Source organism: Girardinichthys multiradiatus, chromosome 7 (assembly GCF_021462225.1).
Source record: "Girardinichthys multiradiatus isolate DD_20200921_A chromosome 7, DD_fGirMul_XY1, whole genome shotgun sequence".
NCBI classification, from domain to species: domain Eukaryota; kingdom Metazoa; phylum Chordata; class Actinopteri; order Cyprinodontiformes; family Goodeidae; genus Girardinichthys; species Girardinichthys multiradiatus.
In genome coordinates this window covers 19,048,960-19,075,200 of record NC_061800.1, presented here as the reverse complement: position 1 = coordinate 19,075,200, position 26,241 = coordinate 19,048,960, and the positions used below count along the sequence as shown (strand labels likewise).

Genomic DNA, 26,241 nt, shown 5'->3' with positions numbered 1-26,241 from the left:
TACACAAAATAAAAACCACACTGAGCATTCATTGGCTCTTTCATGGCTTTTGAGACCAGTTTAAAGTGGTGATATATGATTTTTGCTTTTTTTTGTCTTTTTGTTTTCCAAAATTGCCCTACTTTATCATCTTCATCACCGCTCTCTCCCACTGCTTTCCAGAAAATAATTGCTGATTACCACATGGTGACTGGCAAAAACTCTTGTTTTTTAGCGGATCTTGACAATATGACTGAGGGTCTTGTTTTCTCGATTTCGTGGTTAACACTGTGACCTCATGACAAGACAGTTTTTTGTTTTGGCTGTGCAGGCCTTTTGCTATACAGTCTGTATAATCTCTGTGTGATTTTGCCACATGCCATGTCGTGTCTTAAACGGCTGGTTTTCGGTTGGACCAACACGTACACAAATGCTTGGAAGCAGCATGGTGAGTTGTAGAGTTATTTATTAACAAAAAGCAATGCGACTGAAAAACTTACAAGGGGTCATGGAACACAGGCGGGGTATCAGACATGGAGCTTGAAGTAGCCAGGGTAGTTTACAAGAGGAACCAGTGGAGGACAATGACAACCAGAGAGTATGAATAGTGAGGAGAAAGGGAGAATGGACCAATGAATGAAGGGAGCAAATCACGGAGCAATCAGGAACAGCTGGCGGTAGAGAAATGCAGGCAACTGAAGTGGGGAGGCTACTTAACTCAAAAGATCAGGGAAATCTAACAGAACAGGAATAAGTAAACAATTGAATGAACTAAAATAACAGCAACTGAGGAACATAACCAATGGGGAGAAAATAGATCTACCAAAACACCTAACAGAGGAATCCAGGGAAGTAACACATATCTAAACACCAGAATGAATCTGACATGAAACAGAAATAACAGGAGTGCAAGCCTAATACTGGCAGATCATGACATGTAGGGGACATAACAAACATGTGGAAGAATATGCTTAGGCAAGATGGCACTATGATTAATGTTTTTAGCCTGCATGCAAAACGCAACATGTGGAAGAAAACTAACAGTGTGCATTTGCGTAAACAGGTCATCTTAATCGTTTGGTAATGGCAGAATCATTCTGTGGGGTGGTTTTCTTTAACAAGTAAAGTGATGCTAGTCAGAGTTGATGGGAAGATGGATAGAGCTAAACACAGGGAAATACTGGAACATCACGGAGGCTGCAGGACAATGACCCGAAACATACAGCCAGAGCTACAACAAAGTGATTTTGATCAAAGATTGCTTTTCACAGATGCTATCTATCCAACCTGGGCTGTTTTACAAAGAAAATAGTCTAAACTAAATGTGGCTGTGCAAAACTAGTTGGAACACATGACAGCTGTGATTGCAGTGGAAAGTAAATCTGCAAAGTATTGACTCATGGAAGGATGACTATAAGTTCATTTCATTCTTTTCAGATTTTTATTAATATAAAAATAGAAAACCACATATCTTTTTTCTTCCTCTTCACAATTACTACTTTATGTTGGTCTACCCTACTGGCGCATTTAATTATGTTTGTTTTTTTCATACATCCACTATCTCACCACTGCTGCTGTAGATTACTGGAACCATGCAATGATTTCACAAATATAATTTAAAACAGCATTTGCCTGTGAGTCATCATTACTTTCAGTTCTTACACTGCTTTGGTGTGGAGAGCTTCAAAAAGTTTCTCTATCTATTCAAGTGTTGCCCTGGAACTTAACAAAAATCAACAAATATTTTACAAAAGTCTGAATAAGACTTTTGTTAAGTTATCTTATACTGAATAAGAGTATAAGACAATAACACCGGTTGTTTGTCTGATTGCATCATACTGGGAAATCTGTATGGTTTGATATAATATATACACCGTTATACACTTTACGTACCTTTGAATTCGAAGTGAATGTGGAGCTTGTTGGGAACATTTGTATTCATGTATAATATTTGGAAAATCTGTTAATCTGGACTTGAAACTCTACTTAAGGAGGTGCCACATGTTTTAACAGTCACCAGATGACACTGCAAAAATTGAACAAGGTTAGAAGTTCTGTGATGTGTCTCAAAAAGAATTAATTAGGAAACACATGACAACATAAAACTGTTTGCTGTGGTGTGGCATGACAGTGAAAACTATGACAATCTGTATTTCCGTGTCTGCAACAGTTTTATTTTAACCTGGTATGGAAGTATGTTTTTTACCAAGCCATTCAGTTAATGATGTAATTCTGCTGAAAACAACTCATATAAAAAACTCTTCACAATAAAAAAACAACTGTTTATCTAAATAAAGAATTAAGACTGAGCTGGGGAAGACCTTCAGCTCCTGGCTTCAACAGAACACATTTTTCACTTTCCTAGACAGACTGAATGCAACAGTTAAAAAAAGCCTATCCTATGATCCTATGATTTTACTGTTTTATAATGGGAACTGATCAGAGAGGGCCCCTTTGAGTAATTTTTCCATCTGACTATTGTAGATTATGATTTTTGGATAAGCCACATAAAGTCATCTCCTTCATCATTTTCAAACCAAATGCTAAACTTTTGAGTTTGTGCTATTACTGCTTTTTTTTTTATACTGTTTTTTTGCCTGACTGGTCTACTTGTTGGCAGATCCTCATGAGTTTTTGTCAAAAATGTATCCCATGAAGAAAAGACAGAGCAATTCTATGATGAGAAAAGCAAAGAAAAGAACAGCTTCCCTGATACCTTCTCCTCAAATCTACTTACACCGTACAATCCCTGGATGAGAGAAGAAGAACAAATACATTTTATTCAGGTCTTTACCTTGCTAATCATTTATTAGGTACATTTGATCCTAATACAAAAATACCAGTGTAAACACCACCAAACTGAAACCAAATGTTCAGTTTTTTCTTTTCTCTATGATTAGAAAACTGATGAGAAAATTCACACAAAGTGAGATAACTCATTACTTTTTCATCTTTTCTTCTACACGTGTGCTCAGGCTTTTAGCTCATGAAAGTAATGTTTATTTCTAAGACTGAACTCAAGAACTACGTAAAAAAGAAAGAAACTAAGCTCAAGCAGCCGGGCACACAGCTGAAAGTTCGTGAAGAGTGATGAAGTTATGTATAGACCACCAAAGTCTATCATCAATGCATAACATAATGGTCACCCAAGATGAAACAGCAAAGTCTCACACTCACATTGGATTTTGTACAGTTAGAAGAATTACTTGCTGATTTGTCCTCCGAGGACGAGGAAGAGAAGTGTTATCACTAGGCACTAACTACGACCCTACCAATGGTTGGCACTCTCTGCTCTATGTGACAAGCCTAAGGTGCTTGTAGTCCACCACAGTGCTGAATGACCGCTTGTGGAAAAATGTAAAATGTTAAAATCTAAAATTCTGACAGATTTCAGTAAATTGCTGTAAAAACAGTTCTGTGTCACCAAAATACCTATTATTAGGGAGCCATGTAGTGGTTGTGTAAAATATAGCAGCAATGAATGGAAGCGGCTAAAAGTCTCACTTTTAACACATAATCAGTCCATGTTTTACTCTTGATGATTTATCTATTCTATTAACTGGCAAAACGTTAAAAGGTCACTGTCCGTCACACCACACACACTCCGTGAAGACGACCGGTTGCTTGGAGCAGTGTGCCACATATAAAACAGTTCGATGTGGAGACTTATTTCGCTGAGCCGTTTATTGTGTGACACAGCGTACGCATATGCAGTCGTAAAAACGGAGCTTTGAGTCCGCATTGAGTCCACTTTGTGTCTGTCTCAAGTATGCATGGGTGTTGGTGGAGTCAAGTACACTCAACAGTGTGGGAGCCTTAAGTCCTTCTGCCGTTAGTTTTCTCACATGTTTGTCCCTTAAACGCTACTTTTATCTAATGCTACACAGTAGATGTTTGGAAGAAGTTAAAATACTGATGTGCAATTACACAGCAGCTGTGGTCAAACATGGTCATTTATTTGGCTCAGACACTGAGAAAAAAACATATCAGTTCTGCCGTTAATTATATGGGGAAAAATCAAGCCAGCCTCTTCCCATATCCAGCCTTGGGAATCCTTGGAGGCCCTCCTCCAAACATTATTATTGTGACAGAACGGGGTATTTGTTTTGAAAGCAGGTTACTTTAAAAAATAACCTGCTTTCAAAACAATGAAAAATCTGATTGGGGTTTATTTAAATGCTATCAACATTTAGATGTTTTCTGACACCAAAACAAGGTGAAAAATGTATTTTAGGGTGACTCAGTCCATAGTTTTCTGTTCATGAACAGAATACATGTGTTTGTGGACATTAATATGTTGTTCGAATTATGTTATGCTAGACAACCAATTATTTATGAATGCCTGTCAAGTTGATTTCTTTATGCAGTATGTTTTGGGGCAAATGAGTGTTGCCGTGGTCTGGGCAGGATTCCACCAGGATATCATCTGAGGTTCAATATTTGCCAAATGGAATAAAATCTTTTTTGTTAATAAAAGATAAAATGCTGACTACAATCAACAACATGAAAAAATGGATGTGAAACAAAAGAGAAAGTCGCAAAGAGAAATTACATCAGGGGTCACACAGGGTTGATTGAGAAGGAGGAAACCTGTTCTGAGAAAAAACATAATATATATGAGAAATTTATGGATGGAAAAGTAGTGGAGTAACATAAATTACATTAAGTTTTCTGGTAATTTAATTCCTATTAAACTTTTGTCTTATTTGTTAATATACTGTTTGATACTTTTTATGTCAAACAGCACTTTTGCTCTATAGTCACCTACCTTAACATTGTTATTGCTAGTTTAGTATTAAGTATCAAATAAAAGATAGTGGATTACACATCATGTTTATCAGATTTTCCAGCAACAAATATAAAAGTACAACTTTGTTAATTCAAAAAATGTGCATTTATTTTTTAGTGCTACAAAACTAAAAGTAAATTGAGTTTGATACCCAGGAGATTTAATGCCAAAGAACAGAGCTCATACACCAGAAGGCAGCAAGCTTGGTAACTAAAACAGACAAGCTCAAAAATACAAAGAAAATCACAATACAAAACTCCGGCATACACACAAGAAACTTTCCGATATTCTAAAAAAGTAACACAAATGCCAAAAATAAATTTAAAGAGTTTGTAACAATGAAGATCAAATAATTTGTTTAGTATTTGCAAAAAACAAGCAAACAGCAATAATTATAGGCTTGAAAACTCAGTGGCTTTAAGACAAATACACTTCATTTATATATCTTGTTATGAAACATTTAAAAGAGCGATGCATTCATAAGATGTTTTCTAAAACAATATGTGCACCTTCCAAAAAGTTTTAGTCCACGAAATATTTTCCCCAAAGTCTCATTTTGGGAAATGTAAGACTGGCCTTGGTGGGCCATTTTGTCCAGTCTCTGTCATATTGTCGCATCATGAACCCCAACCTTTACTGAGGCAAGTGAAGTCTGCAGAGCTTTAGATGTTGTCCCTGGTACTTTGGTGACCTACTGGATGAGTTGTCGATGCACTCATGAAGTAATTTTGACAGGTTGGCTTCTCCTGGGAGGGTTCAACATCTTTGTGGATAATGCACTTTGCACTTTGTTGTGAACATCGAAAAATGTAATGACTAGTGTTTTAGCTGCACTCTGTGTTGCTTCTTTCACTGTGAATGTCATGTCAAGGGTAAACAAAATTTGTTGTTAGGGAACAACTCAATTCATTGATTAAAGAAATAAGGTGATCGGACTATAATAGAGTTTTGCCATCTGGGAAAACAATGATACAAAGCATATCAGCACATGCTGCACAGCTATCTGACTAACCCTTCATTCACACAGACTCCGTCACCTGTGTGTTTTGCTCTCCGTTGCAAACAAAAGCCATTCTAGTCAATGCGGTAATTCATGCTGGCTCCGCTGTGGCATGATGGAGAGCCCTCCGCCGTCGTCCATCAGAGATAAAATTTGCGACAGATGACGGAGCAGACAGAGCGTAGTCAGTGTAAGTTAACAATTGTTGGACCACTTGTTTGCTGAATATTGGACCATTTGCCTGTTGCTGGACGCCACTATGCCTTTCCAACGTCATCGGCAATTTTGTACCACAGGATAGCCTGTTCCTACAAATCCCAGCAGGCACCGCAGCTGATAAGACGTCGGCGTCGCAGCCCTGAGGCCACCGCCAACTATATAACAGAGTATGAGACGGCCCACCATTTGCTTTTCATGCTGGAAACCGGACCAGCAACTGAAGCGCATCCCTCTGGAGAAAAGTCCCAAGTGGATTTCATTCATTCTCCTTTGTTGGTCAACAAGAAACTAAGCGAATTAAGCTTACAGGAATAAGAAGGCTTGTAAGTTTTCAACTTTACCGATCGAAGACGTGAGTTTAACACGTAACCAAAAAACCACGGAGGTTTCAAGGAGACGCAATTTTCCCTCCTTGTTTTGTACCAGTCGACTAGTGACGGTCCGTCGTAATTTTTCTACCTTTCTGCAACGGAGGCCACCAAGGAAGAAAACGGACTGCTTTGCTGAGTTACCCACAGACGCGTGGAACTCTTCACACACACACACCCCAACCCCCACACCCCCACCCCTCTCTCGCCCTCTGCTCAGAGGAGACAACGACAAGTAAAATCCACCTTTTATTTTTATTTCTTTATTAGGAATAGCTTGGGCAGGGTAGAGGAGGTTTTAGTACGATTAGAATCGCCAATTATAGTCTCATGTGTTCAGAAATGTATGTGCATGCCATCTTATTGAAACTTGATCACTGTTGATTTCTGAGGCCGCCAAGTCTCACAAGTTGTGCTTTTACCGTGCGAACACCTGAGAGCAGGTGCGCTGTGAAACTGGACTCCTGTAATAACCTTATGGTGAAAATCAACCATTTTCTTTGTCTTCAACTTCATGTTTTATTAGTTGCCGTCAAAGGTTTTACAACCCTATGTGTTCTCGAATATCCCCAGCGGTGAGGGAAGTTTTATGGCTCACTGTACCTAAGCTACACTTTGGGAGGGCCGTTCCCAAAGCTTCGTTCAACCATATTCCTTTTGTATTTTGCCATAACTGCCATAACTGCATGTTTGATCTCATACACACTCACTGCTGTTTTTATTTTGTTTAGTTAGATATTTTGCCCTTTTTGATGTGGAACGTTGCATGTTTGATTAGGTGAAGATTATTGAATCGAAATAGCGAGGTGTATCAGGCTGTGATTTAATAAATATTCACATAGATAAAGAGAAGTTGTTTGTGTTTATTTTGTGCAAGAGTGATTCGTCAGTCAAAATAAGGTTAAAGTTCCCCACGTTTCGGCAGAAACGGTTGATTAAACAGTGACATCTCTGGTAATAGTTGTCAATTATTACTGAGTATTTAACAGTTGTAATTATCAAAGGCGTTGAGCCACAATTACAACACCAGAAGACATCTCTGGTTTCGATTCATAAATGAGGAAATTTGGTTAAGAAATTGATTTTCCCAAATTATGATTTTTATGATTCTTGATGAATATTAATTAATCAATAATCATAATCCTAACACAGTAACACTATGGGTGCGGCTTGCATAACATTACAGACATAACAACAACAGGGATTGGTTTGATGGGTTTAGTCAGGGACTTAGATACCAGGTCATTTAAAATTTTCTGTCCCTCTGCACTGTGGCTGCTGGGTGGTTCCTCTGGGGCTGTCCTCTGCTCTTCTCTGGGTGGAGGGGCTTGTCGGATGTCCCGGCTGTGGTTCTCCTGGGGTTCCTGTTCTCTGGGGGGCCTTTGGATGTCAATGGATCAGATCTTCTCCGTGTCTGTTTCAGGTCCAGGGGGGCAGGTCTGTGGCTCCTCACACTCGCTATTGTATATTTTTATGGAGCAACCTTCTATGCACAAGTGAGCTCACACTTACACCCACAGGTGTTTGGATCCAGGTGTTAACAGATACACAGATGTTGTATATTGAGCTGCAGTTGCCACTAAATACATATTGCATTCATTAGTTCTGTGCACTTTTCAGTAACATTGCTGTTGTTATGTGTGCATTTCTGCAGGTGTAGAAGCAGGCAGGGTGTTATCTTGTATTCTCTTCATACTTCTTTCTCTCCTCTAATACTTTCTCCTTCTCTCCCTTTTTCATTTTTGCCCAACCTCTGTCCCTTTCTTGCTTTGTTTTTCCTTTTTGTTTTCCGTCTCAGTGTCCATTGCAATTGAAATAATCCCAAAGCAGTTTCTAATAAAGTTATTATACATACATATATATATATATATATATATATATATATATATATATATATATATATACAGGTCCTTCTCAAAATATTAGCATATTGTGATAAAGTTCATTATTTTCCATAATGTACTGATGAAAATTTAACATTCATATATTTTAGATTCATTACACACTAACTGAAATATTTCAGGTCCTTTATTGTCTTAATACGGATGATTGTGGCATACAGCTCATGAAAACCCAAAATTCCTATCTCACAAAATTAGCATATTTCATCCGACCAATAAAAGAAAAGTGTTTTTAATACAAAAACGTCAACCTTCAAATAATCATGTACATTTATGCACTCAATACTTGGTCGGGATTCCTTTGGCAGAAATGACTGCTTCAATGTGGCGTGGCATATATATGTCACGCCATATATATGTATATATATATATATATATATATATATATACATATATATACATATATATATATATGTATATATATATATCAGGCAGAGCATTGTAACATTAGCCATTATGCTCCACTTGTGAAAGTAAATCTGTTGGACCTCTTCTTGGTACTCAGGCAACAATTCTAAGTGCTATTCTGCCAGACAGGAAATGTTATAAAAAAATAAAAAACAAAAATTCTCTGTACCAAGAATTGGATCAGGGCATCTCTAAAAATTTAACTTTCATAGTTAAGCTTCAGTTTTATATTTTAGAGTTTAGCAGATATTCTGAAGTATCTTTTTCCTGCTTTTCTGGTATTTCAAGACACACTGTTGATTAGCTGTAGTGTAGGATTTGTGTTTCAACTGCTAAAAGGAAAATCAATTTGGACAAGTGACCTGATCAGACTGTATCCTTCCTCTCACACAGACAGCCGACAGGCTTCAACTTCTTGGGCCTGAAAGTGTAAAAACCAGGTGTGGAAAAATCATTTCTGACTGAATTACTGAATGTTAACAACAAACTTACTCCAATAGTGTACTTTGTTTTTATAAAGAATATAGCACAAGACACAAGTTGGTAATTTTACTGCAGAAGCAGTGCTGTTTTTAGGTTTTATTTGAAAGGTTTTCCTAATAGAACTTTATTTTATCAAGAAAAACAATGTCTTCATGAACTAGTGTAAGATCTTTCATCAGTGGGAAAAAATATCTGCTATGTTTTGCCTCATCCCTCATCTCTAACAGTGATTTTATCAATAAACAAACCCAATCAGCAGTGCAGTCATACTTGTCACAACTCAAACGTCCCATCATTTTCTCTGTGTACAGTCTATGATTCATCTGCAAGAATAGACTTTAGCATGATGAAGGTTGGAGTATCAGCTGTGCGTTCAGGGACTTCCATGGGAGACACACCTCTTCTGGCAAGTGACATCATTTCCTTTTCTCGTGTGATGACATGTGGGATACTGGGTGGAGATATTAAGGACACAATGAAACACACATGCAAGCAGACATGTGTGTAAGCCAAACACTTGGTGTCCTTGAGGCCTCGCTCAGTTTAGACATTTTTGGCAAGCAAGCATTAAAACCGCCTTTTGGAAAAAGATCACACGTTTGTACACAAACAGATGCAAAAACTGAGCATGCTAGTTGTTAATGGGGATGTATATTAGCACATGTGGTTGCAATGCACTTAGTCATGTCTGGTGCAAAATGCACCTATTTTCAAAAGGCCTGTAATTTATGTGATGTTAATGTAATTATTACTATTTTTGTTTTATTGAGTGAATGATAAAAAGCAGACTTCGGAGCACTTGATTGCACAGCCAGAAGGTCCTGGGTCTGAATCTCGGCCGAGTCGTTTCTTTGTGAAGTTTGTGTATTTTCCTTCATGCATTTATAGGTTTTTCTTGGGTCCTCCAGGTTCCTCCCACATTTCACCAAAACATGCACGTTAAAATTATGAGTTTTTTGTGGGGTGGAGGGGGAGTTGGGTGTCAGTGGTTGATGAATGCTTAGATTTGACTAAAGTCAGTTGTGAATGTGTTTGTGTTGGTAAGTAAACAGAAGTTGGTACTATTGGACAAAGCTGGAATTTTTTTTTTGAAGCAATCTTTTTTTTCTTTATTCAGCTAATTTTACCTCATCCTCTTAACCTTATTTCTGGTTCAAGTCATTGCATTACCATGTATCCTTCAACCCTTGTTGATTAATTTCTTTCATTTTGCCTAATTCTTGCAGGGAGCAGGGTCTCTACCACCTGCTGTCAATGAGCAAAAGACTGGGTCCTCCTGGAGATGTTGCTAGTACAGAACAGGGATACACAGAGTCAAGCAACCAGTCACACATGCACACCTGGAGGCAATTCTGAATATCTAATAATCCCAGAGTATCAGCTTGTAGAGTAGAAGGGACACTGGAGCACTCTGATAATATCCATGCACATTGTGGATATTGTGCATATTGCACAAAAGGAACATGGAAACTCAAATACCTCCAGGCCCCAGCCTGGTCAGAATTTGAAACTAGAACCATATAGGTGGTAGCATTAACCCCAATCTTTAACATATTTTATAGCAGTCTTATGTGATAGACCAACACAAACTAGGCCATAAATGCATAATATTTAATCTTTTTATTTAAAAACACCTAAAAAGGGGTGGTTTGCATTTGTCTCTCTGTTTAATAAACATTTTAATCTTTTAATTCCTAAATAAATTCCATTGCATCTCATTGCTCTTCAGAAGTCACTTGTCAGTAAAATAGCTTCCATGTGTGCATAATTAAATCTCAGTATAAATCCAGTTGTTCTGTGAAGGCCTCAGAGGTTTGTTAGAGAACATTAGTGAACAAACAGCATCATTAAGACCAAGGAACACAGCAGACAGGCCAGGGAGACCGTTGTAGAGCATTTAAAAAAAGAACCAGGTTATAAACGAGTTTGACCAACCCTAAACATCTCACAGAGTATTGTTCTATTCATCATCTGAAAATCGAAAAGTGTATGGCACATCTGCAAACCTACCAAGACATGGCTGTCCACCTCAAGTGACAGACCAGGCAAGAAGAACATCTGTAGTTTTTTTTTGTATCAAAATTGTGCCCCACTTTGTGTTCGTCTGCCAAAATCTCAATAAAATACACTGAATTTTGAGTTTTAAATGTAACAAAATGGGAAATGGGAATAAGTTACTCAGAAATGAATAATTTCTCCAGGAGACAAGTGTTAGAACTACTTTACCACAATTATACTTTACTTTAACAGTAATAGTGACCAAATATGGCACAACTCTCGATGTACTAACAACATGTACAAATATGATTAATCAGATTCCTCATCTTCCAGTAATCACACTCAGGATTAAGAATTACAACCATAGATGGCATCTTATTCAGAACAAACAATGAAATGAAAAAGGGGGAAAAGCGTTTCAAAAAGAGAGAGGGAGAGAGAAATTGAGAGATAGGAGTGTGAGGACATTGGGTGTGCCTTGCTTTTCGTGTCCCCTCCCTCCATTGCAGAGTTATAGATGGAGCAGAAGCAGCCTGCAGCATCCACACTCCCAGTCCTGAGAGCTGCACTGTTACTGAGAGCATCCACAGAAGTTCAGCCACTCAGGAAAACCACCTGGATTCCTGCAGCAGAAGCACAAACTTCTCACAGCCTCTGTATTTTGGACTCAACCCCTGAGCTTAGATCACTGCAGACCATTTACACCAAAGACTGATAAAGATGCAGCAGCACTCACACTGCTCTCTGCTCCTTCTCCTCATGGCTTTCCTCACTGGGATGGTTCTGTCCCTTCCTCCAACTTCTCACAGGAGCAGAGGTGAGTGATTCCGGCACCAGTTTGATCATGTGTCATATGATGAGATGAGTTTGATGCATCTATTGGTTTTCATGGACGTCATAGATGTCCCTCTACTGTCTAAGATGAATGCAAATGGAAGCTGTCTTTTCCATAAGTGGTTTGGTAATTTCTCTATATGTAATAGAATGTGAGACTGGATAAAATAGGAAAGAAAGAACTTTATTTAAATATGCAGAATTATGGATGCTGCTTGCAAGCACCGAAGACATTCATAAAGAAATTAATAACACACACAATTTATTTTTATTACATAAGTACATATGTCCATAGTTAGATAAAAAAATAGATTATCAGTTTGTAAGTCATGCATTAAGGATAATCTAGGTGTTTGGTTGTCTTCTTCCCAAACCGAAAATGTAAACAAATATTAAAGTGAACATGATTCAGTTTCCTGATTTTGTTAAATGTTGCTGAACTCTAATTCTAAGGGAGACAGTCATTTAACTAATTTAATTAAAATATGTGTGAGCTCTTTTTTTACAATATATTTTGGAGGGTTCCATATCATTTCTCCACATTCCTATGTCCTAAAGTCGGAGCGAAATAGGTCTACCGTTTCCAGTTTGGGAGTCAAAGACTTGACTTGTAAAACAAAATGATTAGATCATTTGTCTGGAACAGATCTGACCCCTGTTTGCTTTTTAGGCTCAGTTTGTTTCCTAATAATTTAGATAATTGTAGTCTTTTATGTGAGCAAATTTATTCACAGATAAAATAAATCTGATACAAAAAAATAAATATTTTGAACAAAGTCACTGGTGAGACAATCATTGGCACCCTAAAACTATAACTGAACCATTTTTTATGTATTCTGACCAAAGTGTATGAACCTTTAGTTTGTTATGCATGACTTACAAAATAAGACTTACAAATAAGAGATGTCACAGCTGCTTTTCAAAACAGGAAAGACAACAAAACATGCAATACAAGTAAGGCAGATGTGTGTTGATCTTCCTAAATAAAGAAATTGCCACAAATAGTATCTGCTTGACTAAATTTGCTAAGTCGCAGCATCAGTTAAAAACTTTAAAACAACTGGAAAAACAGGAACTGGATAAAGAACAAGCTTTTCTTGCCATCGTGCACAGTGAACAGGATGGTAAGGGAGGTAAAATAAAAATCCAAAGCTCATTTTAACTAGAACAAAAAGTGGCATACTGAGATTCATAAGTCTCCATAACAACTATTAGAAGCTATCTGTATCCCAACCGTTTTCTAGGAAACAGCCTGTTTTTGTACCATCAGAAATGTGAGGAGTTTCCTAAACTCTCCTGAGACTTTAACCTGAAATGTGTGATTTTTCAAGAAGGAAACAGTAAGATTGAGCTTTACGGCAACAAACACTGCAGATGGATCTGGAGAAAAACAAAGGCTCAATAACTGGAAAAGCACCTCAAAGCTACTGCTAAGTATAGTGGATGATCTGTGATGCTGTGGACCTGTTTATTTTCAAAAGGCACTGGGAACCATGATAGACAGGATAGCATTAAGGAGTCTTTTAAGTATTAGGAGACTTTAACCTTGAATCTGGTGTCCTCTACCAGAAAACTGAAAATGGATCATCATAGAGGAAGACTAAGTGCTCACTGTCCTATTGTCAAAATGGGACCGTAGAAGGCAGGGTTGCTAATAAGTGTTGCACTGGTAATTAAATGGGCTCAAACTAATGGTTGGATTTACTTCAACTTTTTAGTGTGAGACAATGCTGTTGCAGTAAAAGTGAATTTATTTAAGGATTTCTTAGACATCTTATACAAAGGTGTCAATATTTCTGGAGGGCGTTCATCTTAGAAGCAACATTGCTGCAGGTAAATATGATTACACATTTGCCCATGTTTCACCAGGCTTTTTAAGCTTTTATATTTATTAATTTAAGTATTTCTATTTTTACTGTTTATATTCTAGATTTTATTTGATATATACATGCATATGTTTCTATCTTTTCTAGTTTACTGATAGTTAGAAATAAGTTAAAGTTAAAAATTGTTATTTTTCTACCTCCCCTTTTAGCAACCATAAAACACACTCTACATAAGAAGTAGATTACAGCATATTAAACCTTCTCTGTCTAATTCACATTCTTCCTACATTCTTGGAAAGCAGACAAAGTTTCCACAAATGTTTTCCATATTGTGACATTGTCCTGTTACTGCAGTTTTTCAGTTCTCACATGTGAATACTTGTGATAATGCTTTCCATTTATAACTCTGTTCTCTGCGGCCCTTTGAAAGTGTCAGTGGCAGTAAATGTGATTCTAGGTAAAGTGGTGAAAACTTTACCTAGAATCAGAACAGTCGACTCAGCATTTCTACTGCACACTGGGTTAAATTGGCTGCCAGCTCTGGCTGCTAGATTTAATAAGCTTTTTCCTTTTACCAGCGTTAAATGTCTTTGCTCTTGGATCAAAGAATTAAAAAAAAAACATTATTGTTAAAGTATTCTGGACTTTGTGTCACCAGAGGTGGATAAAGTAGCCAAAGATTTTACTTATGTAGGAGTAGCACTACTTCAGTATATTTATAAGTAAAAGTTGTCATCCAAAAAATTACTTAAGTAAGTCTAAAACGTATTCAGTAAAAGGCTAAATACTGAATACTTGTGTAGTACTGTTTAATCTGATTTTATGTGTCCAAATCATGTGACCATCAGTGTTGGGTATGTTACTTTAAAAAAGTAATTAGTTAAAAAAGTAATTAGTTATAGTTACTAGTGACTTCTCTCAAAATGTAACTGATTTACTCCACTATAAAAGTAACTAGTTAACAGGGAAAGCAACTATTGCTTTACTTTTTTAAGTTTAAATATGTCTACGAATTTACATTTTTTTTTCTAAGGTTTTACAAGCCAGCTGGATAAAGTGGAATTACATAGACAATTAGCTTACCTACACTGGACTTTTCATATTTACTTCACATGTACATTCTAGCCTTTTAACTCAAGGAGAATAAAGTAGTGTCTGCACTCCCACTTTGAAAAGCAATCTTTCCCTCCAGACCCGCCATTATTGCAGCTTACATCTGCTAGTTTGCCTGAGCAGGGCTGATGTGTGCATTTGTGGTTTGTGTGTAAACTGAACACTGCTTCTGATTGGCTTACCATGAAAGCTTACTCTACATTAGCCAATCATCATCACTTATGCAATTGTCTCGCTCCTCCCTTTGCCAAAGAAGAAAAGCTTATCTCGTGTGGCTGTGAGCCACAACAGATGACAAGAGTAGCTTTTGTTTATTACGCACTCCATTTAATTGTTGGTAACGGTAACAGTGTTTTAACAATGAAAAAAGTAACTCATTTTATTACTCCTTACTGAAAAAAGTAACACTGTTAGAAACGGTGTTTATTTTAAAGCCATTATTTCCATCACTGGTAATCGTAGAGACAAAATCTAAAATTACGTGCGTGTTTTGGTGCTTAGAATAACAAAATAAAAAATGAGTACAAATAAATCACCTCATTATAAAATTACAATTTCCGGCAGAAGAAACACACATTTCCAAATGTCAGTTTTCCACAACATAAAACCTTTGAAACCAATTCTCTCTCAGTAGGTGATGTATACATGGGTGACTGAGGCTCGATGGGAAGAGCAGTCCTCTTGCACTCTGAAAGTTGGGGGTTCAATTCCAACTTCCTCCTGCCACATGTTGATGTGCCCCTGGGCAAGGCACTTAACATTAAGTTGCCTACCAGTCTGTGTATCAGTATTGTGAGTGCGATTGGGTGAATGTGGCTATAGTGTAAAGCCCAGTGGTCGTATGACTAGAAAAGTGATATAAATTCAATCCATTTACCATGTTTATAACAGTGCAAAGTATTTGCAGTGACAATATCTACTGTTTACTGTATCTTCACTTGAGGCTCAGCAGTTTTAAAATAACATTAAAACATGAAGATTTTTTACAAACCATAAGTCTCTGGTGCATTTTTGGTAAAAACATGCTTGTTCGTTATTCAGTGAACCAACTTGGGGTAGGTAGAGTAGCCACAAATTGTATTCAAGTAAGAGTAGCCTTACTTCAAAATAATATTACTCAACTAGAAGTACAAGGTACGGTGCAGTAAAACCTCTCCTAGAAGTATTTTTTAAAGTTACTGGAGTAACTAGTTACTACCTAGCTCCGTATATCACTACAAAAGCTTCATTATGATTTCCAAGGCTTTATTTATCATTTTTGGACACCTCTGTCTGCATCTTCATGAGTTTGATCACCAGTAAAATGTGAAAGAAATCAACTACAGTGCCTTGCACAACTGTTCATAACCTTATGCCTTTTCACATTTTGTGAAGACACAACTAAACCCCAATCTATTTTCTTGAAATGTTATGAGATAAACTAGCACAACGTAGTGCATAATTGTAAAGGTGTGAATTTGTGTCCAGCCACCTTTACTTTGAACCTCATCAATCAAATTAAATTGCCTTCAATTAGTAAATAAGTCCATCCATGTGCAAATTAATTTAAATATAACTATAGCTGTTCTAACACTTTGCCTTGATCACACCATCCTTATAGTAAAGCATGATGGTGGCAGCATCATGTTGTGGGGATGCCTTTCTTTACCAGAAACTAGGATGTCTGTCAGAATTAATAGGATGATAGATGGTGCTGAGGTCATGTTCATGGACCCTCACTGTCCACTATGATTGGAATGGTTACAAATTCAGAAAACAATCACATAAAATCGTCACAAAATAAGGTTGTGGTTGTACGGAGCCTGCAAGGGGACATGGGGGTATTTTTTTATTTTGCGTCTCCACGCAATACTTTTGCATTCGCTCGCTATACTTTTTGTGTTCCCACGCAAAAGTTGCTAATCACCTTAAAAAGCTGTGCATTTTGGAACAGCAACACACATGACAAACTGTTCACAAAACAAACAGCACTGATATGGCATTGATATGGTTTATTTTGTCATATGTAGGTTAACACACAGTCAACATTGCAATGAAATGCTTGTGATAAGAAGAACCGTTCAACTCACTATAAAAACAATAGCACTAAGGGTGTGCAATAAAAAAAGTACACATCGTGAAGCAGCAATAAGCTCATAAAGTGTCACAAATGTGGTTTAGAGCAGTATTATTGTCCAGAGTTCAGTAGTCTGACTGCTTGTGGATAATAACTGTCTTTAAGTCTGACTGAATATCCTTATATTTAAGGCCGATTTCAAAATAAAACTCAATAAATTTCAAAAAGGGTGTAGTGTTTTTTTTTTTTTTTTTGCAGTTATCTGGTTTGGAAACTCTCCCACAAAGTATTGCAAGCGAAAGCAAAAGTATTGCATGGGGACGCAAAAGAAAAAAAACTCCCCCCATGTCCCCTCGCAGGCTCCGTATGGTTGAACGGTAAAATAATATGAAAAAGTTCAATGGCACTGTGTGAGTGACACAGTTTGGCACAATAAATAATCCTTAAACTAGAGTCATGCCAGACCAAACAGAACCTCATGTCATGATCAAACTAATAAAGTGGTAAATGTGGCAGGAGAGATGAAAGTAGGAGATTAATTTTTTGGAAAGTTAAGACTCAGGCTGAAGGTATAATGCAGATGACACAAAGAGTGAGTGAAGGAGAAGGATAAAGCAGGCCTGCAAGGATAAGAAGAAACAGCTGTTGCTCACAGCTGAGTCTGACGCTGTGGTGGTGATTTGGTGTGAAAGTGGGGAGACCCACATGGGAGCAGCATAACTGTTTGAGGTAAAGCATAAGAATCCCAGGGACAACTTTCTGCTGCCAGCATTTAAGGTGATGCATGCATTTAGAGCCAGATATGTGAATATTCCAGATGAGCCTGTGGTCAGAGAGGTGTGTGCTGGGTTACTGGAGATATTCTCAGTGCTGGATTACAGCACTGAAAATATTAGTTATTCCCATTAGAGTTTATGTAGGTCAGATCATGTGTTGTGAAATCACCCGCTAAATTATTTCAAAACCTCATGTCTCTAACTGACATGGGGTTCTTATAGATTTTCCCACTTCATTGCCTTAACTGAATGTGACTGCTATGCCAAGCAGCACCATCAAACATCTGTCTCTATCTCCACGGTGAGAGGAGCCAGGTTTTTCTCCATCTCCAGCACAGAAACCTGAAACACCCCATTACTGTGCCTCAAAGGTGAATCTTCTCATAACTTAACCCTGAAAGCAGGGTTCAAATGTGTACACAGCAGCCTGCAAAAAGTTTCATACCTCTGCAATTACAGCTGTAGGTCTTATGAAATGTGTCTGTAACAGATTTGCACATCTAGAGAGCAAAACTTTTTTTCCCATTCTACTTCATAAAAAATAGATAACCATCAGTGAGATTGGAGAATATTGTTGAGCATCAGTTTTCAAGTCTTGGCACAGCTTCTCAGTTTGATTTAGATCTGGACTTTGACTAGGCCATTCTGACACATGAATATGCTTTGATCTAAACCGTTTCATTGTAGCTCCAGCTGTGTGTTAGGGTCATTGTCCTGCTGGAAGATTTTCTTGCCAAAATTAGAAATTTAGAAGTTTTTCTGTTCAATAATCCAACCAGTGATATTAAGTACAGTGTAGATGTAATTTTACTCAGGTAACTTGTATTTTGGTAAAGTTACATATCTTTAATATGCCCATTTCTTAAATTTTCAACTATTAAACCACCCACCATAACTTTGCTGCATATCTGTTTTTATTAGTTAGAACATGACAGTTATTTGTCTTTGTAAAATATTTTATTACTTTCCAGGACTCTGGATTCATTCCAAAAGTATATTAAATGTATTGTGGAAACACTGATGAGCCAGAACAGAACTTTATTGCTGTGTGGGCCAAATGGCAAGGCTGTGGACAGGTTGTCACAGGACAGATTCAATGTTTGCTTCTTCTGGATATCAAAATTAGTTGGCTGTGATTTCTCAATTTGTCAGTGCTTCATGTGGTCTGAGTCTCTTGTCCTAAGAGACATTCTCTGTTGCGTTTTATCAAGAAAAATTTATGGGAGAATCAAAATGAATGCAGTTTTCATACAAAACACAGCTGGAAAAGCATGAGGGTATTTTTCAAATCCAGGGCTTCCCCCTCTTCCACTGTCAGTGTCTGAGTTGGCGTCCTGCAGCTTCTGGCAGCACCACTAACACAAAGTTCCATTATTTCTTTCAGAGCTCCAGTCCTGGCCAAGGACATATGCTAAGGAGAACACAGTGCAGGTCCTCATCCAGGCAAACACTCCATTGTTTTAAGAGTGGGGGTTTTAGGCAGTCATTTGGGATTTTCAGTGCAAAATAATGAAAAAAAAAACCATAATAAATAGAAACAGAAGTGATGGAAATACAATTAACAAAATAACTTTAAATCTAACTCTCACTATTTCGCATCCAAGTCTTCCTGCATGGTTATTGTTTTCCATTAGCTGCAGCCAGCTCTCAGTTAAATCTCTCACTCCATGTCAAATCTAATTTGTCTCAGTTCTTCAACTTTTATCGCCACATCTTGTATAAAGTGACAATTTTTCTATCAGAGGCAAAAATAGACAAAATAGACAAAGCAGACTCGGTTTCTCACATTTTGTGCCAGTACAGAATAAAATGCAGGTCAATTTAACTCTATACTGAGTGTATGCTTGCATCAAAACAAATATTTGCACAGGTGAGCTGTTTGTGTGATTGGAAATAACAATCTGATGTTTAATATGTCAGTGGAAGTGTTGAATCTGGTTAAAGCATTATTAAACATGTACCTACATAGGATGTTTGTCTTCAGTGAGAGCTCATGTCACACATAGTCCAAACTTTGTCAGCTGCAAACATTCAAACCACTAGCATTCGCTGGTCTCCAGAATGCCACCAAAAGCAGCATTTAGTCCTATGTAGGATGATGGAGACATTGTTGTCTTGCTCTATTGGGCATTGGGAGTGGTTATTCTTGTAGATTGTGGAGCAGGGATTCTTAGACTTCATGTTCAAAGATCCAAATATGATTTCCACATAAGGTTGAAGGCCCGGAGTAACCAGTTATGACCAAAAGGTTTTAATTGGTTTATTGTGCCACTAGTGGTCTTTATTTTATATAAGTAGAAGACATGGAAGACATGGAGCACAGGCTTCCAGAGTCGGGACTCGTACCTGGGAAGTCTGAGTCAGTGACTGAGGCCTCTCTTTATGGGGTTAGCTTTCTACCGCTACGCCAGGCACCGTGCCCCAGTTGCTCTATTTTTGGACAGTAAGGTTTAAAGAATAAACTAAATAAATAAATTGAACTTAAAATGAAATAAGAAACAGTAATATCAAGTTAAGTGAGGTAAAAGTTACAAATGTCCTGATGCATATAGTGACAATCTGGTGTGAAAATTGCACTTGGTCTTCTTTCAATGAGAAATTAGTTTTTTTTTCCCAAACTACAGTTTTATTCCAGACAAATTCAGTACCTTCAGCTCTTTTTGTTGCTTCCTTTCACAGTAATAAAACATGCATGTTAAGGTAATAGGCCTCTCTAAATCGCCCTTAGGCTTGCGTGAATGGTTACCGGTCATGTTTGTGTCTAAGTTGTAGTACTTCATTATTTATAATGCTCATTGCAGATTTCTTCTGTTTTGTGCCCTTTTGTCTCACTCAGATGTTTTAGGTACTTAAGCTCATTTTAGTATCAAACAAAGATAGTCTGAGTAAATACAAAAAGCAGTTTTCCGGTGATATTTCATTAATTAAACAAACCTGGCCCAGTGTGAAAAGGTAATCTGCCCCCATTCCTTTAAATAGCTGATGGGAGAGGCTACAAGAGGTTGTTGCAATTCTTGATGAATTTATCATAAATATCATAGTTTCTACATCTATACTTTTATTTTAAAAAATCCAGAAAAGTTTATTTTGATATGAGGAGAAGCTTTAATTATCCTTTTGGCATAAAAAATGCTAGCACTACATAATAAGGTCCATACTTCCCAGAGGTTAGAGGTTACATTTCAGATTTGATCAGTTACGTTAAGGAACTTTCATGGAATTTACCGGCTATTTTCCCCTATAGTTTACCAGAGAATACTGGGTACTTTACTGTAACTTATCATGTACTTGCTAGATTGTTTTTTCAAAAAGTATCTGGTAAGTTCTGGAAAGTACCTTGTAAGTTTCAGGAATGTACCCCATTAAAGTCAGCTCAAAACACACCCCAGTTCTTGAATGTTCCAGGAAAGGACCTTGAAAGTTATGAAAATTAAGTTGTAGCTTCTGGGATAGTACCTTGTAATTTCTTGGAAAGATTTGGGGAAAGTTCTTGGCACGTTCTGGAAAGCTCTTGACATAATCAGAGAAGGTACATGGTGACTTCTGGAAAAGATCTGGTAAGTTACAGAGTAACCTGTAAATTCCAGGAACTTACATTGAGTATTTTGTGATACTTTTTATCCTTTTATCTATGTTATGGCTTTGTTTAGCCCATTCTGCTCATCCTTAATACTTAAATGTTATCAGAATAAACATGTCTACTTTCACTTATATAATGTTAATGTGACCAATGTCCTCTCTGCCTCACCAGTGAGACGTCAGAATATGAAAGTCCGCATCAGCGCCACAGGAGACACCATCGTGATGAAGTTTCTGCGTCCTAACATTGACACCAAGCTTGAGGGCTACATCCTGGGGTACGGCAGCAGCATGTTCTCCAAACAGTTCATTCAGCTGCCTGAGAACGGACAGCCATATGAGACTGAGTTTGGTAAGATGGGGTGGAGTTGCACCACAATTACTATGTAAACATAATCTGTTTGGTCTTTCAGTGTCAGCTAAAAGAGATGAATATATTGGTGGAGTCTAAGAGCACATTAACACCCAATCTCATGTTTCTCCTGTATTTAGATGCTGAACCCAAGTATCTTATAGCTGTACAGCCTATCCCAGTCAATGAGGTGAAAAAGCAGTGCAAAGGTATGTTTAAAAAAAGGAATCATCACTTGGACCACAGCAAGGTTTCTTTCCAAAATATATCTCAGTGATTTGAATGTAAAAGTAATACACTTATTTGTTTTCAGGTAAAGTGGAACTGGAAAAGCCGCTACATTTGGTCATTGGGTCGGTGACCCCCACCTCAGTCCTTCTGTCCTGGGGGACACTGCTGAAAACCCCCTATGAAGGGAACATTATGAATGACTGTTTAGAAGATGGGTAAGTGTAGATAGTCGTCATTATCTGAATCACAACTCTTTTTAATTCAGGGTTTACAAAGACAAACTTCCTTTGGCACACGCATTAGTGGAGACTAGCAAAGAGTAGTGCGGGTCTATGAAGTGTTCAACGTTTTACTGCAAATAGAAATCTGAAAAATATGCATTTATGATTAGCCTGACTCAAGAACCACATTTGGCTTAAATAACAACTACAATGCTTTTATGCCTCTACAGGCTTTGAACATGTTGAGAATTTAGTTTTTTTCCCCATGCTTCTTTGCAGAATATTTCATCTTTAAATAGAAATGTTTTTGCACTTGCCACAAACTCTCAGTTGAATCTCTGTCCCAGTCTCAAGCCTTTTCACTTTCTCTATAACACATTTCTATTTCCAGGATTTCCCTGTGTTTAACTCTGCTCATCTTCCTATCAACTTTGACCAAATTCTCTGTTCCAGCTAAAGGAATGCCCTTCCAAATCATGATACTGCCACCACCCTGTTTTACAGTTGGGGTGGTGTGTTTAGTAGGGATTTTAGCTGTTTCAATCGTCGTTTTCTCCATTATGAGTTGTTGCAAACTGCAAACTGGACTTCTGATGACTTTCAACAATGTCTTCCAAAATATTAGCATATTGTGATAAAGTTCATTATTTTCCATAATGTAATCATGAAAATTTAACATTCATATATTTTAGATTCATTGCACACTAACTGAAATATTTCAGGTCTTTTATTGTCTTAATACGGATGATTTTGGCATACAGCTCATGAAAACCCAAAATTCCTATCTCACAAAATTAGCATATTTCATCCGACCAATAAAAGAAACGTGTTTTTAATACAAAAAATGTCAACCTTCAAATAATCATGTACAGTTATGCACTCAATACTTGTCGGGAATCCTTTTGCAGAAATGACTGCTTCAATGCGGCGTGGCATGGAGGCAATCAGCCTGTGGCACTGCTGAGGTCTTATGGAGGCCCAGGATGCTTCGATAGCGGCCTTTAGCTCATCCAGAGTGTTGGGTCTTGAGTCTCTCAACGTTCTCTTCACAATATCCCACAGATTCTCTATGGGGTTCAGGTCAGGAGAGTTGGCAGGCCAATTGAGCAGTGATACCATGGTCAGTAAACCATTTACCAGTGGTTTTGGCACTGTGAGCAGGTGCCAGGTCGTGCTGAAAAATGAAATCTTCATCTCCATAAAGCTTTTCAGCAGATGGAAGCATGAAATGCTCCAAAATCTCTTGATAGCTAGCTGCATTGACCCTGCCCTTGATAAAACACAGTGGACCAACACCAGCAGCTGACACGGCACCCCAGACCATCACTGACTGTGGGTACTTGACACTGGACTTCTGGCATTTTGGCATTTCCGTCTCCCCAGTCTTCCTCCAGACTCTGGCACCTTGATTTCCGAATGACATGCAGAATTTGCTTTCATCCGAAAAAAGTACTTTGGACCACTGAGCAACAGTCCAGTGCTGCTTCTCTGTAGCCCAGGTCAGGCGCTTCTGCCGCTGTTTCTGGTTCAAAAGTGGCTTGACCTGGGGAATGCGGCACCTGTAGCCCATTTCCTGCACACGCCTGTGCACGGTGGCTCTGGATGTTTCTACTCCAGACTCAGTCCACTGCTTCCGCAGGTCCCCCAAGGTCTGGAATCGGCCCTTCTCCACAATCTTCCTCAGGGTCCGGTCACCTCTTCTCGTTGTGCAGCGTTTTCTGCCACACTTTTTCCTTCCCACAGACTTCCCACTGAGGTGCCTTGATACAGCACTCTGGGAACAGTCTATTCGTTCAGAAATTTCTTTCTGTGTCTTATCCTCTTGCTTGAGGGTGTCAATAGTGGCCTTCTGGACAGCAGTCAGGTCGGCAGTCTTACCCATGATTGGGGTTTTGAGTGATGAACCAGGCTGGGAGTTTTAAAGGCCTCAGGAATCTTTTGCAGGTGTTTAGAGTTAACTCGTTGATTCAGATGATTAGGTTCATAGCTCGTTTAGAGACCCTTTTAATGATATGCTAATTTTGTGAGATAGGAATTTTGGGTTTTCATGAGCTGTATGCCAAAATCATCCGTATTAAGACAATAAAAGACCTGAAATATTTCAGTTAGTGTGCAATGAATCTAAAATATATGAATGTTAAATTTTCATGATTACATTATGGAAAATAATGAATTTTATCACAATATGCTAATATTTTGAGAAGGACCTGTATATGGAGTGCTCAACTAACAGTTCCAACAGATTTTTCCACCTGAGTGGTAGCTCTCAATAGCTCCTTCAAAGTTACCTTTTTAAACTCAGTCAGTCAGTTTCTACCGCTTATTCCATAGTGGGTCACGGAGGAGCTGGTACCTATCTCCAGCAGTCTATGGGCGAGAGGCGGGGTACACCCTGGACAGGTCGCCAGTCCATTGCAGGGCAACACACAAACAACCATGCACACACTCATTCATACACCTAAGGGCAATTTAGATTGACCAATTAACCTAACAGGCATGTCTTTGGACTGTGGGAGGAAGCCGGAGTACCCGGTGAGAACCCACGCATGCACGGGGAGAACATGCAAACTCCATGCAGAAAGACCCCAGCCGGGAATTGAACCTAGGACCTTCTTGCTGCAAGGCAACAGTGCTACCAACTGCGCCACCGTGCAGCCCCTCTTTTTTTTTTTTTTTTCAAACTGCTTCTCTAATTAATGTATTACTTACCAGGCCTTTCTTTCAACCATGTCTCAGCCAGTTTGTAGTTTTGCCATATTCTTGCCAGTTTCAGTAGATGGAATGAGCTCTACTCCATTAGGTGTTGGGGTATTGTTTCAGAACTTCAAAGTGCTGTAAACTTCTACACAACTTCATACCTGGCCTGCATGGTATGTTACCTGGTCTCCGTTGGGACTGCATGATATCAGACTGGTTTTTTTTTCTTTACAATTATATAATGTTCCCACCATTTTCCAAGTGATTAGGCAAGTCATCTACTAAAGATAGACATCTAGTTTGGGTGCTAAGAGCATGCAGAACATGAATGCCTTAGACTTGAAATATAATATCCTACCAAAAGCTGCTTCCAAGCAGTCCTTTGTGACTTGTTAAACTTCTTAAACTGTGTTTTTTGTCAATAATGTGACATCTTTGAACTGATGCTGTTAATCTCTAATTCTTGAGGTGCAATATCAACTTTTCTAAATTAAAGGGATGAAAAACTAGTGTTTTGTGGAAATATGGTTTTAATTTTATATCATTTATTTAAATACAATTTGTGGATTTTTGACAAGAAATCTTATGTCCAGTAGGAGCAACCAAAAGGTTTGAAATAGACACTGCCTGGCTTTTATGAGGCAGTGTGGGAGAATTTGTGTTATAGAGCAGCATCCTTTTTTCAAAGGAAGTTTGAAAATAAATATTAGTATAACTTTTACTTCTCAACTTAACCATTGACTCCTTTATAAGTAATTGAGGAGTATTTGAGTGAACCCCATGAGAAAAACCTTTCCACCTATAGTGTGTGATGGAGATGTCTTGGCCAGTAACAGTAAAACACTACCTGAGGACTCTGAGGTTTCCTGTCTTTGGATCCAATGTGTTTGAGAGAGCAGTCCTCCTACACAACATGCAGTATATTTAAACAATTTTGTCTAATCCTGGAAAACACAACACTGCTGTAATTTTCTTAGTACCATTGTTATATTAAATTTTTGTTCTGTTTTTCACTCTCTTTGGCTCAGACACTATACGGTTCGTTACCGTGAGAAGAACAGGAAGTGGAACTACCAGACCTGCCCGACTAGTGATACGGTCATTGACAATCTGAAGCCGCACACCGTCTATGAATTTGGTGTCCAGCCTAATTCTAAAGATGGCACCGGGTTGTGGAGCAAACCCGTGCTTCACAACATCAGCACTGCAGGTGTCCAAGGTATGTTGGATTCATTGTGCTGCTCATGAACCTCACAGACCATCAGTCTTCAATCATCCCTTGATTTATTTCACAGTGCAGACCTTTAATTAGCTAATTTGAGCACCTAACTTATTCAGGCATTAAAAGGCTCCTGAACTCAATGTATGAATCATTGTTGTGTCAACAAATAACACGTCAATTTACCAAAGA

The 26,241-nt window shown here is 38.1% G+C and overlaps 1 protein-coding gene across 3 annotated transcripts in view; it reads left to right on the top strand.

The window, feature by feature from the left end:
- Nucleotides 1-11,676: 11,676 nt before the first annotated feature.
- Nucleotides 11,677-26,241, top strand: part of LOC124870922 (target of Nesh-SH3) — a 44,024-nt gene continuing 29,459 nt past the window's right edge. For 2 of the 3 annotated variants that reach the window (XM_047369785.1, XM_047369784.1), the window contains exons 1-5: nt 11,677-11,962; nt 21,502-21,681; nt 21,822-21,890; nt 21,995-22,127; nt 25,859-26,049. In XM_047369785.1, coding sequence (XP_047225741.1) covers nt 11,866-11,962; nt 21,502-21,681; nt 21,822-21,890; nt 21,995-22,127; nt 25,859-26,049 — 670 coding nt within the window. In that variant the 5' untranslated portion in view covers nt 11,677-11,865. The remainder of the gene's footprint in view (nt 11,963-21,501; nt 21,682-21,821; nt 21,891-21,994; nt 22,128-25,858; nt 26,050-26,241) is intronic. The other variant, XM_047369786.1, reaches the window with a different exon arrangement.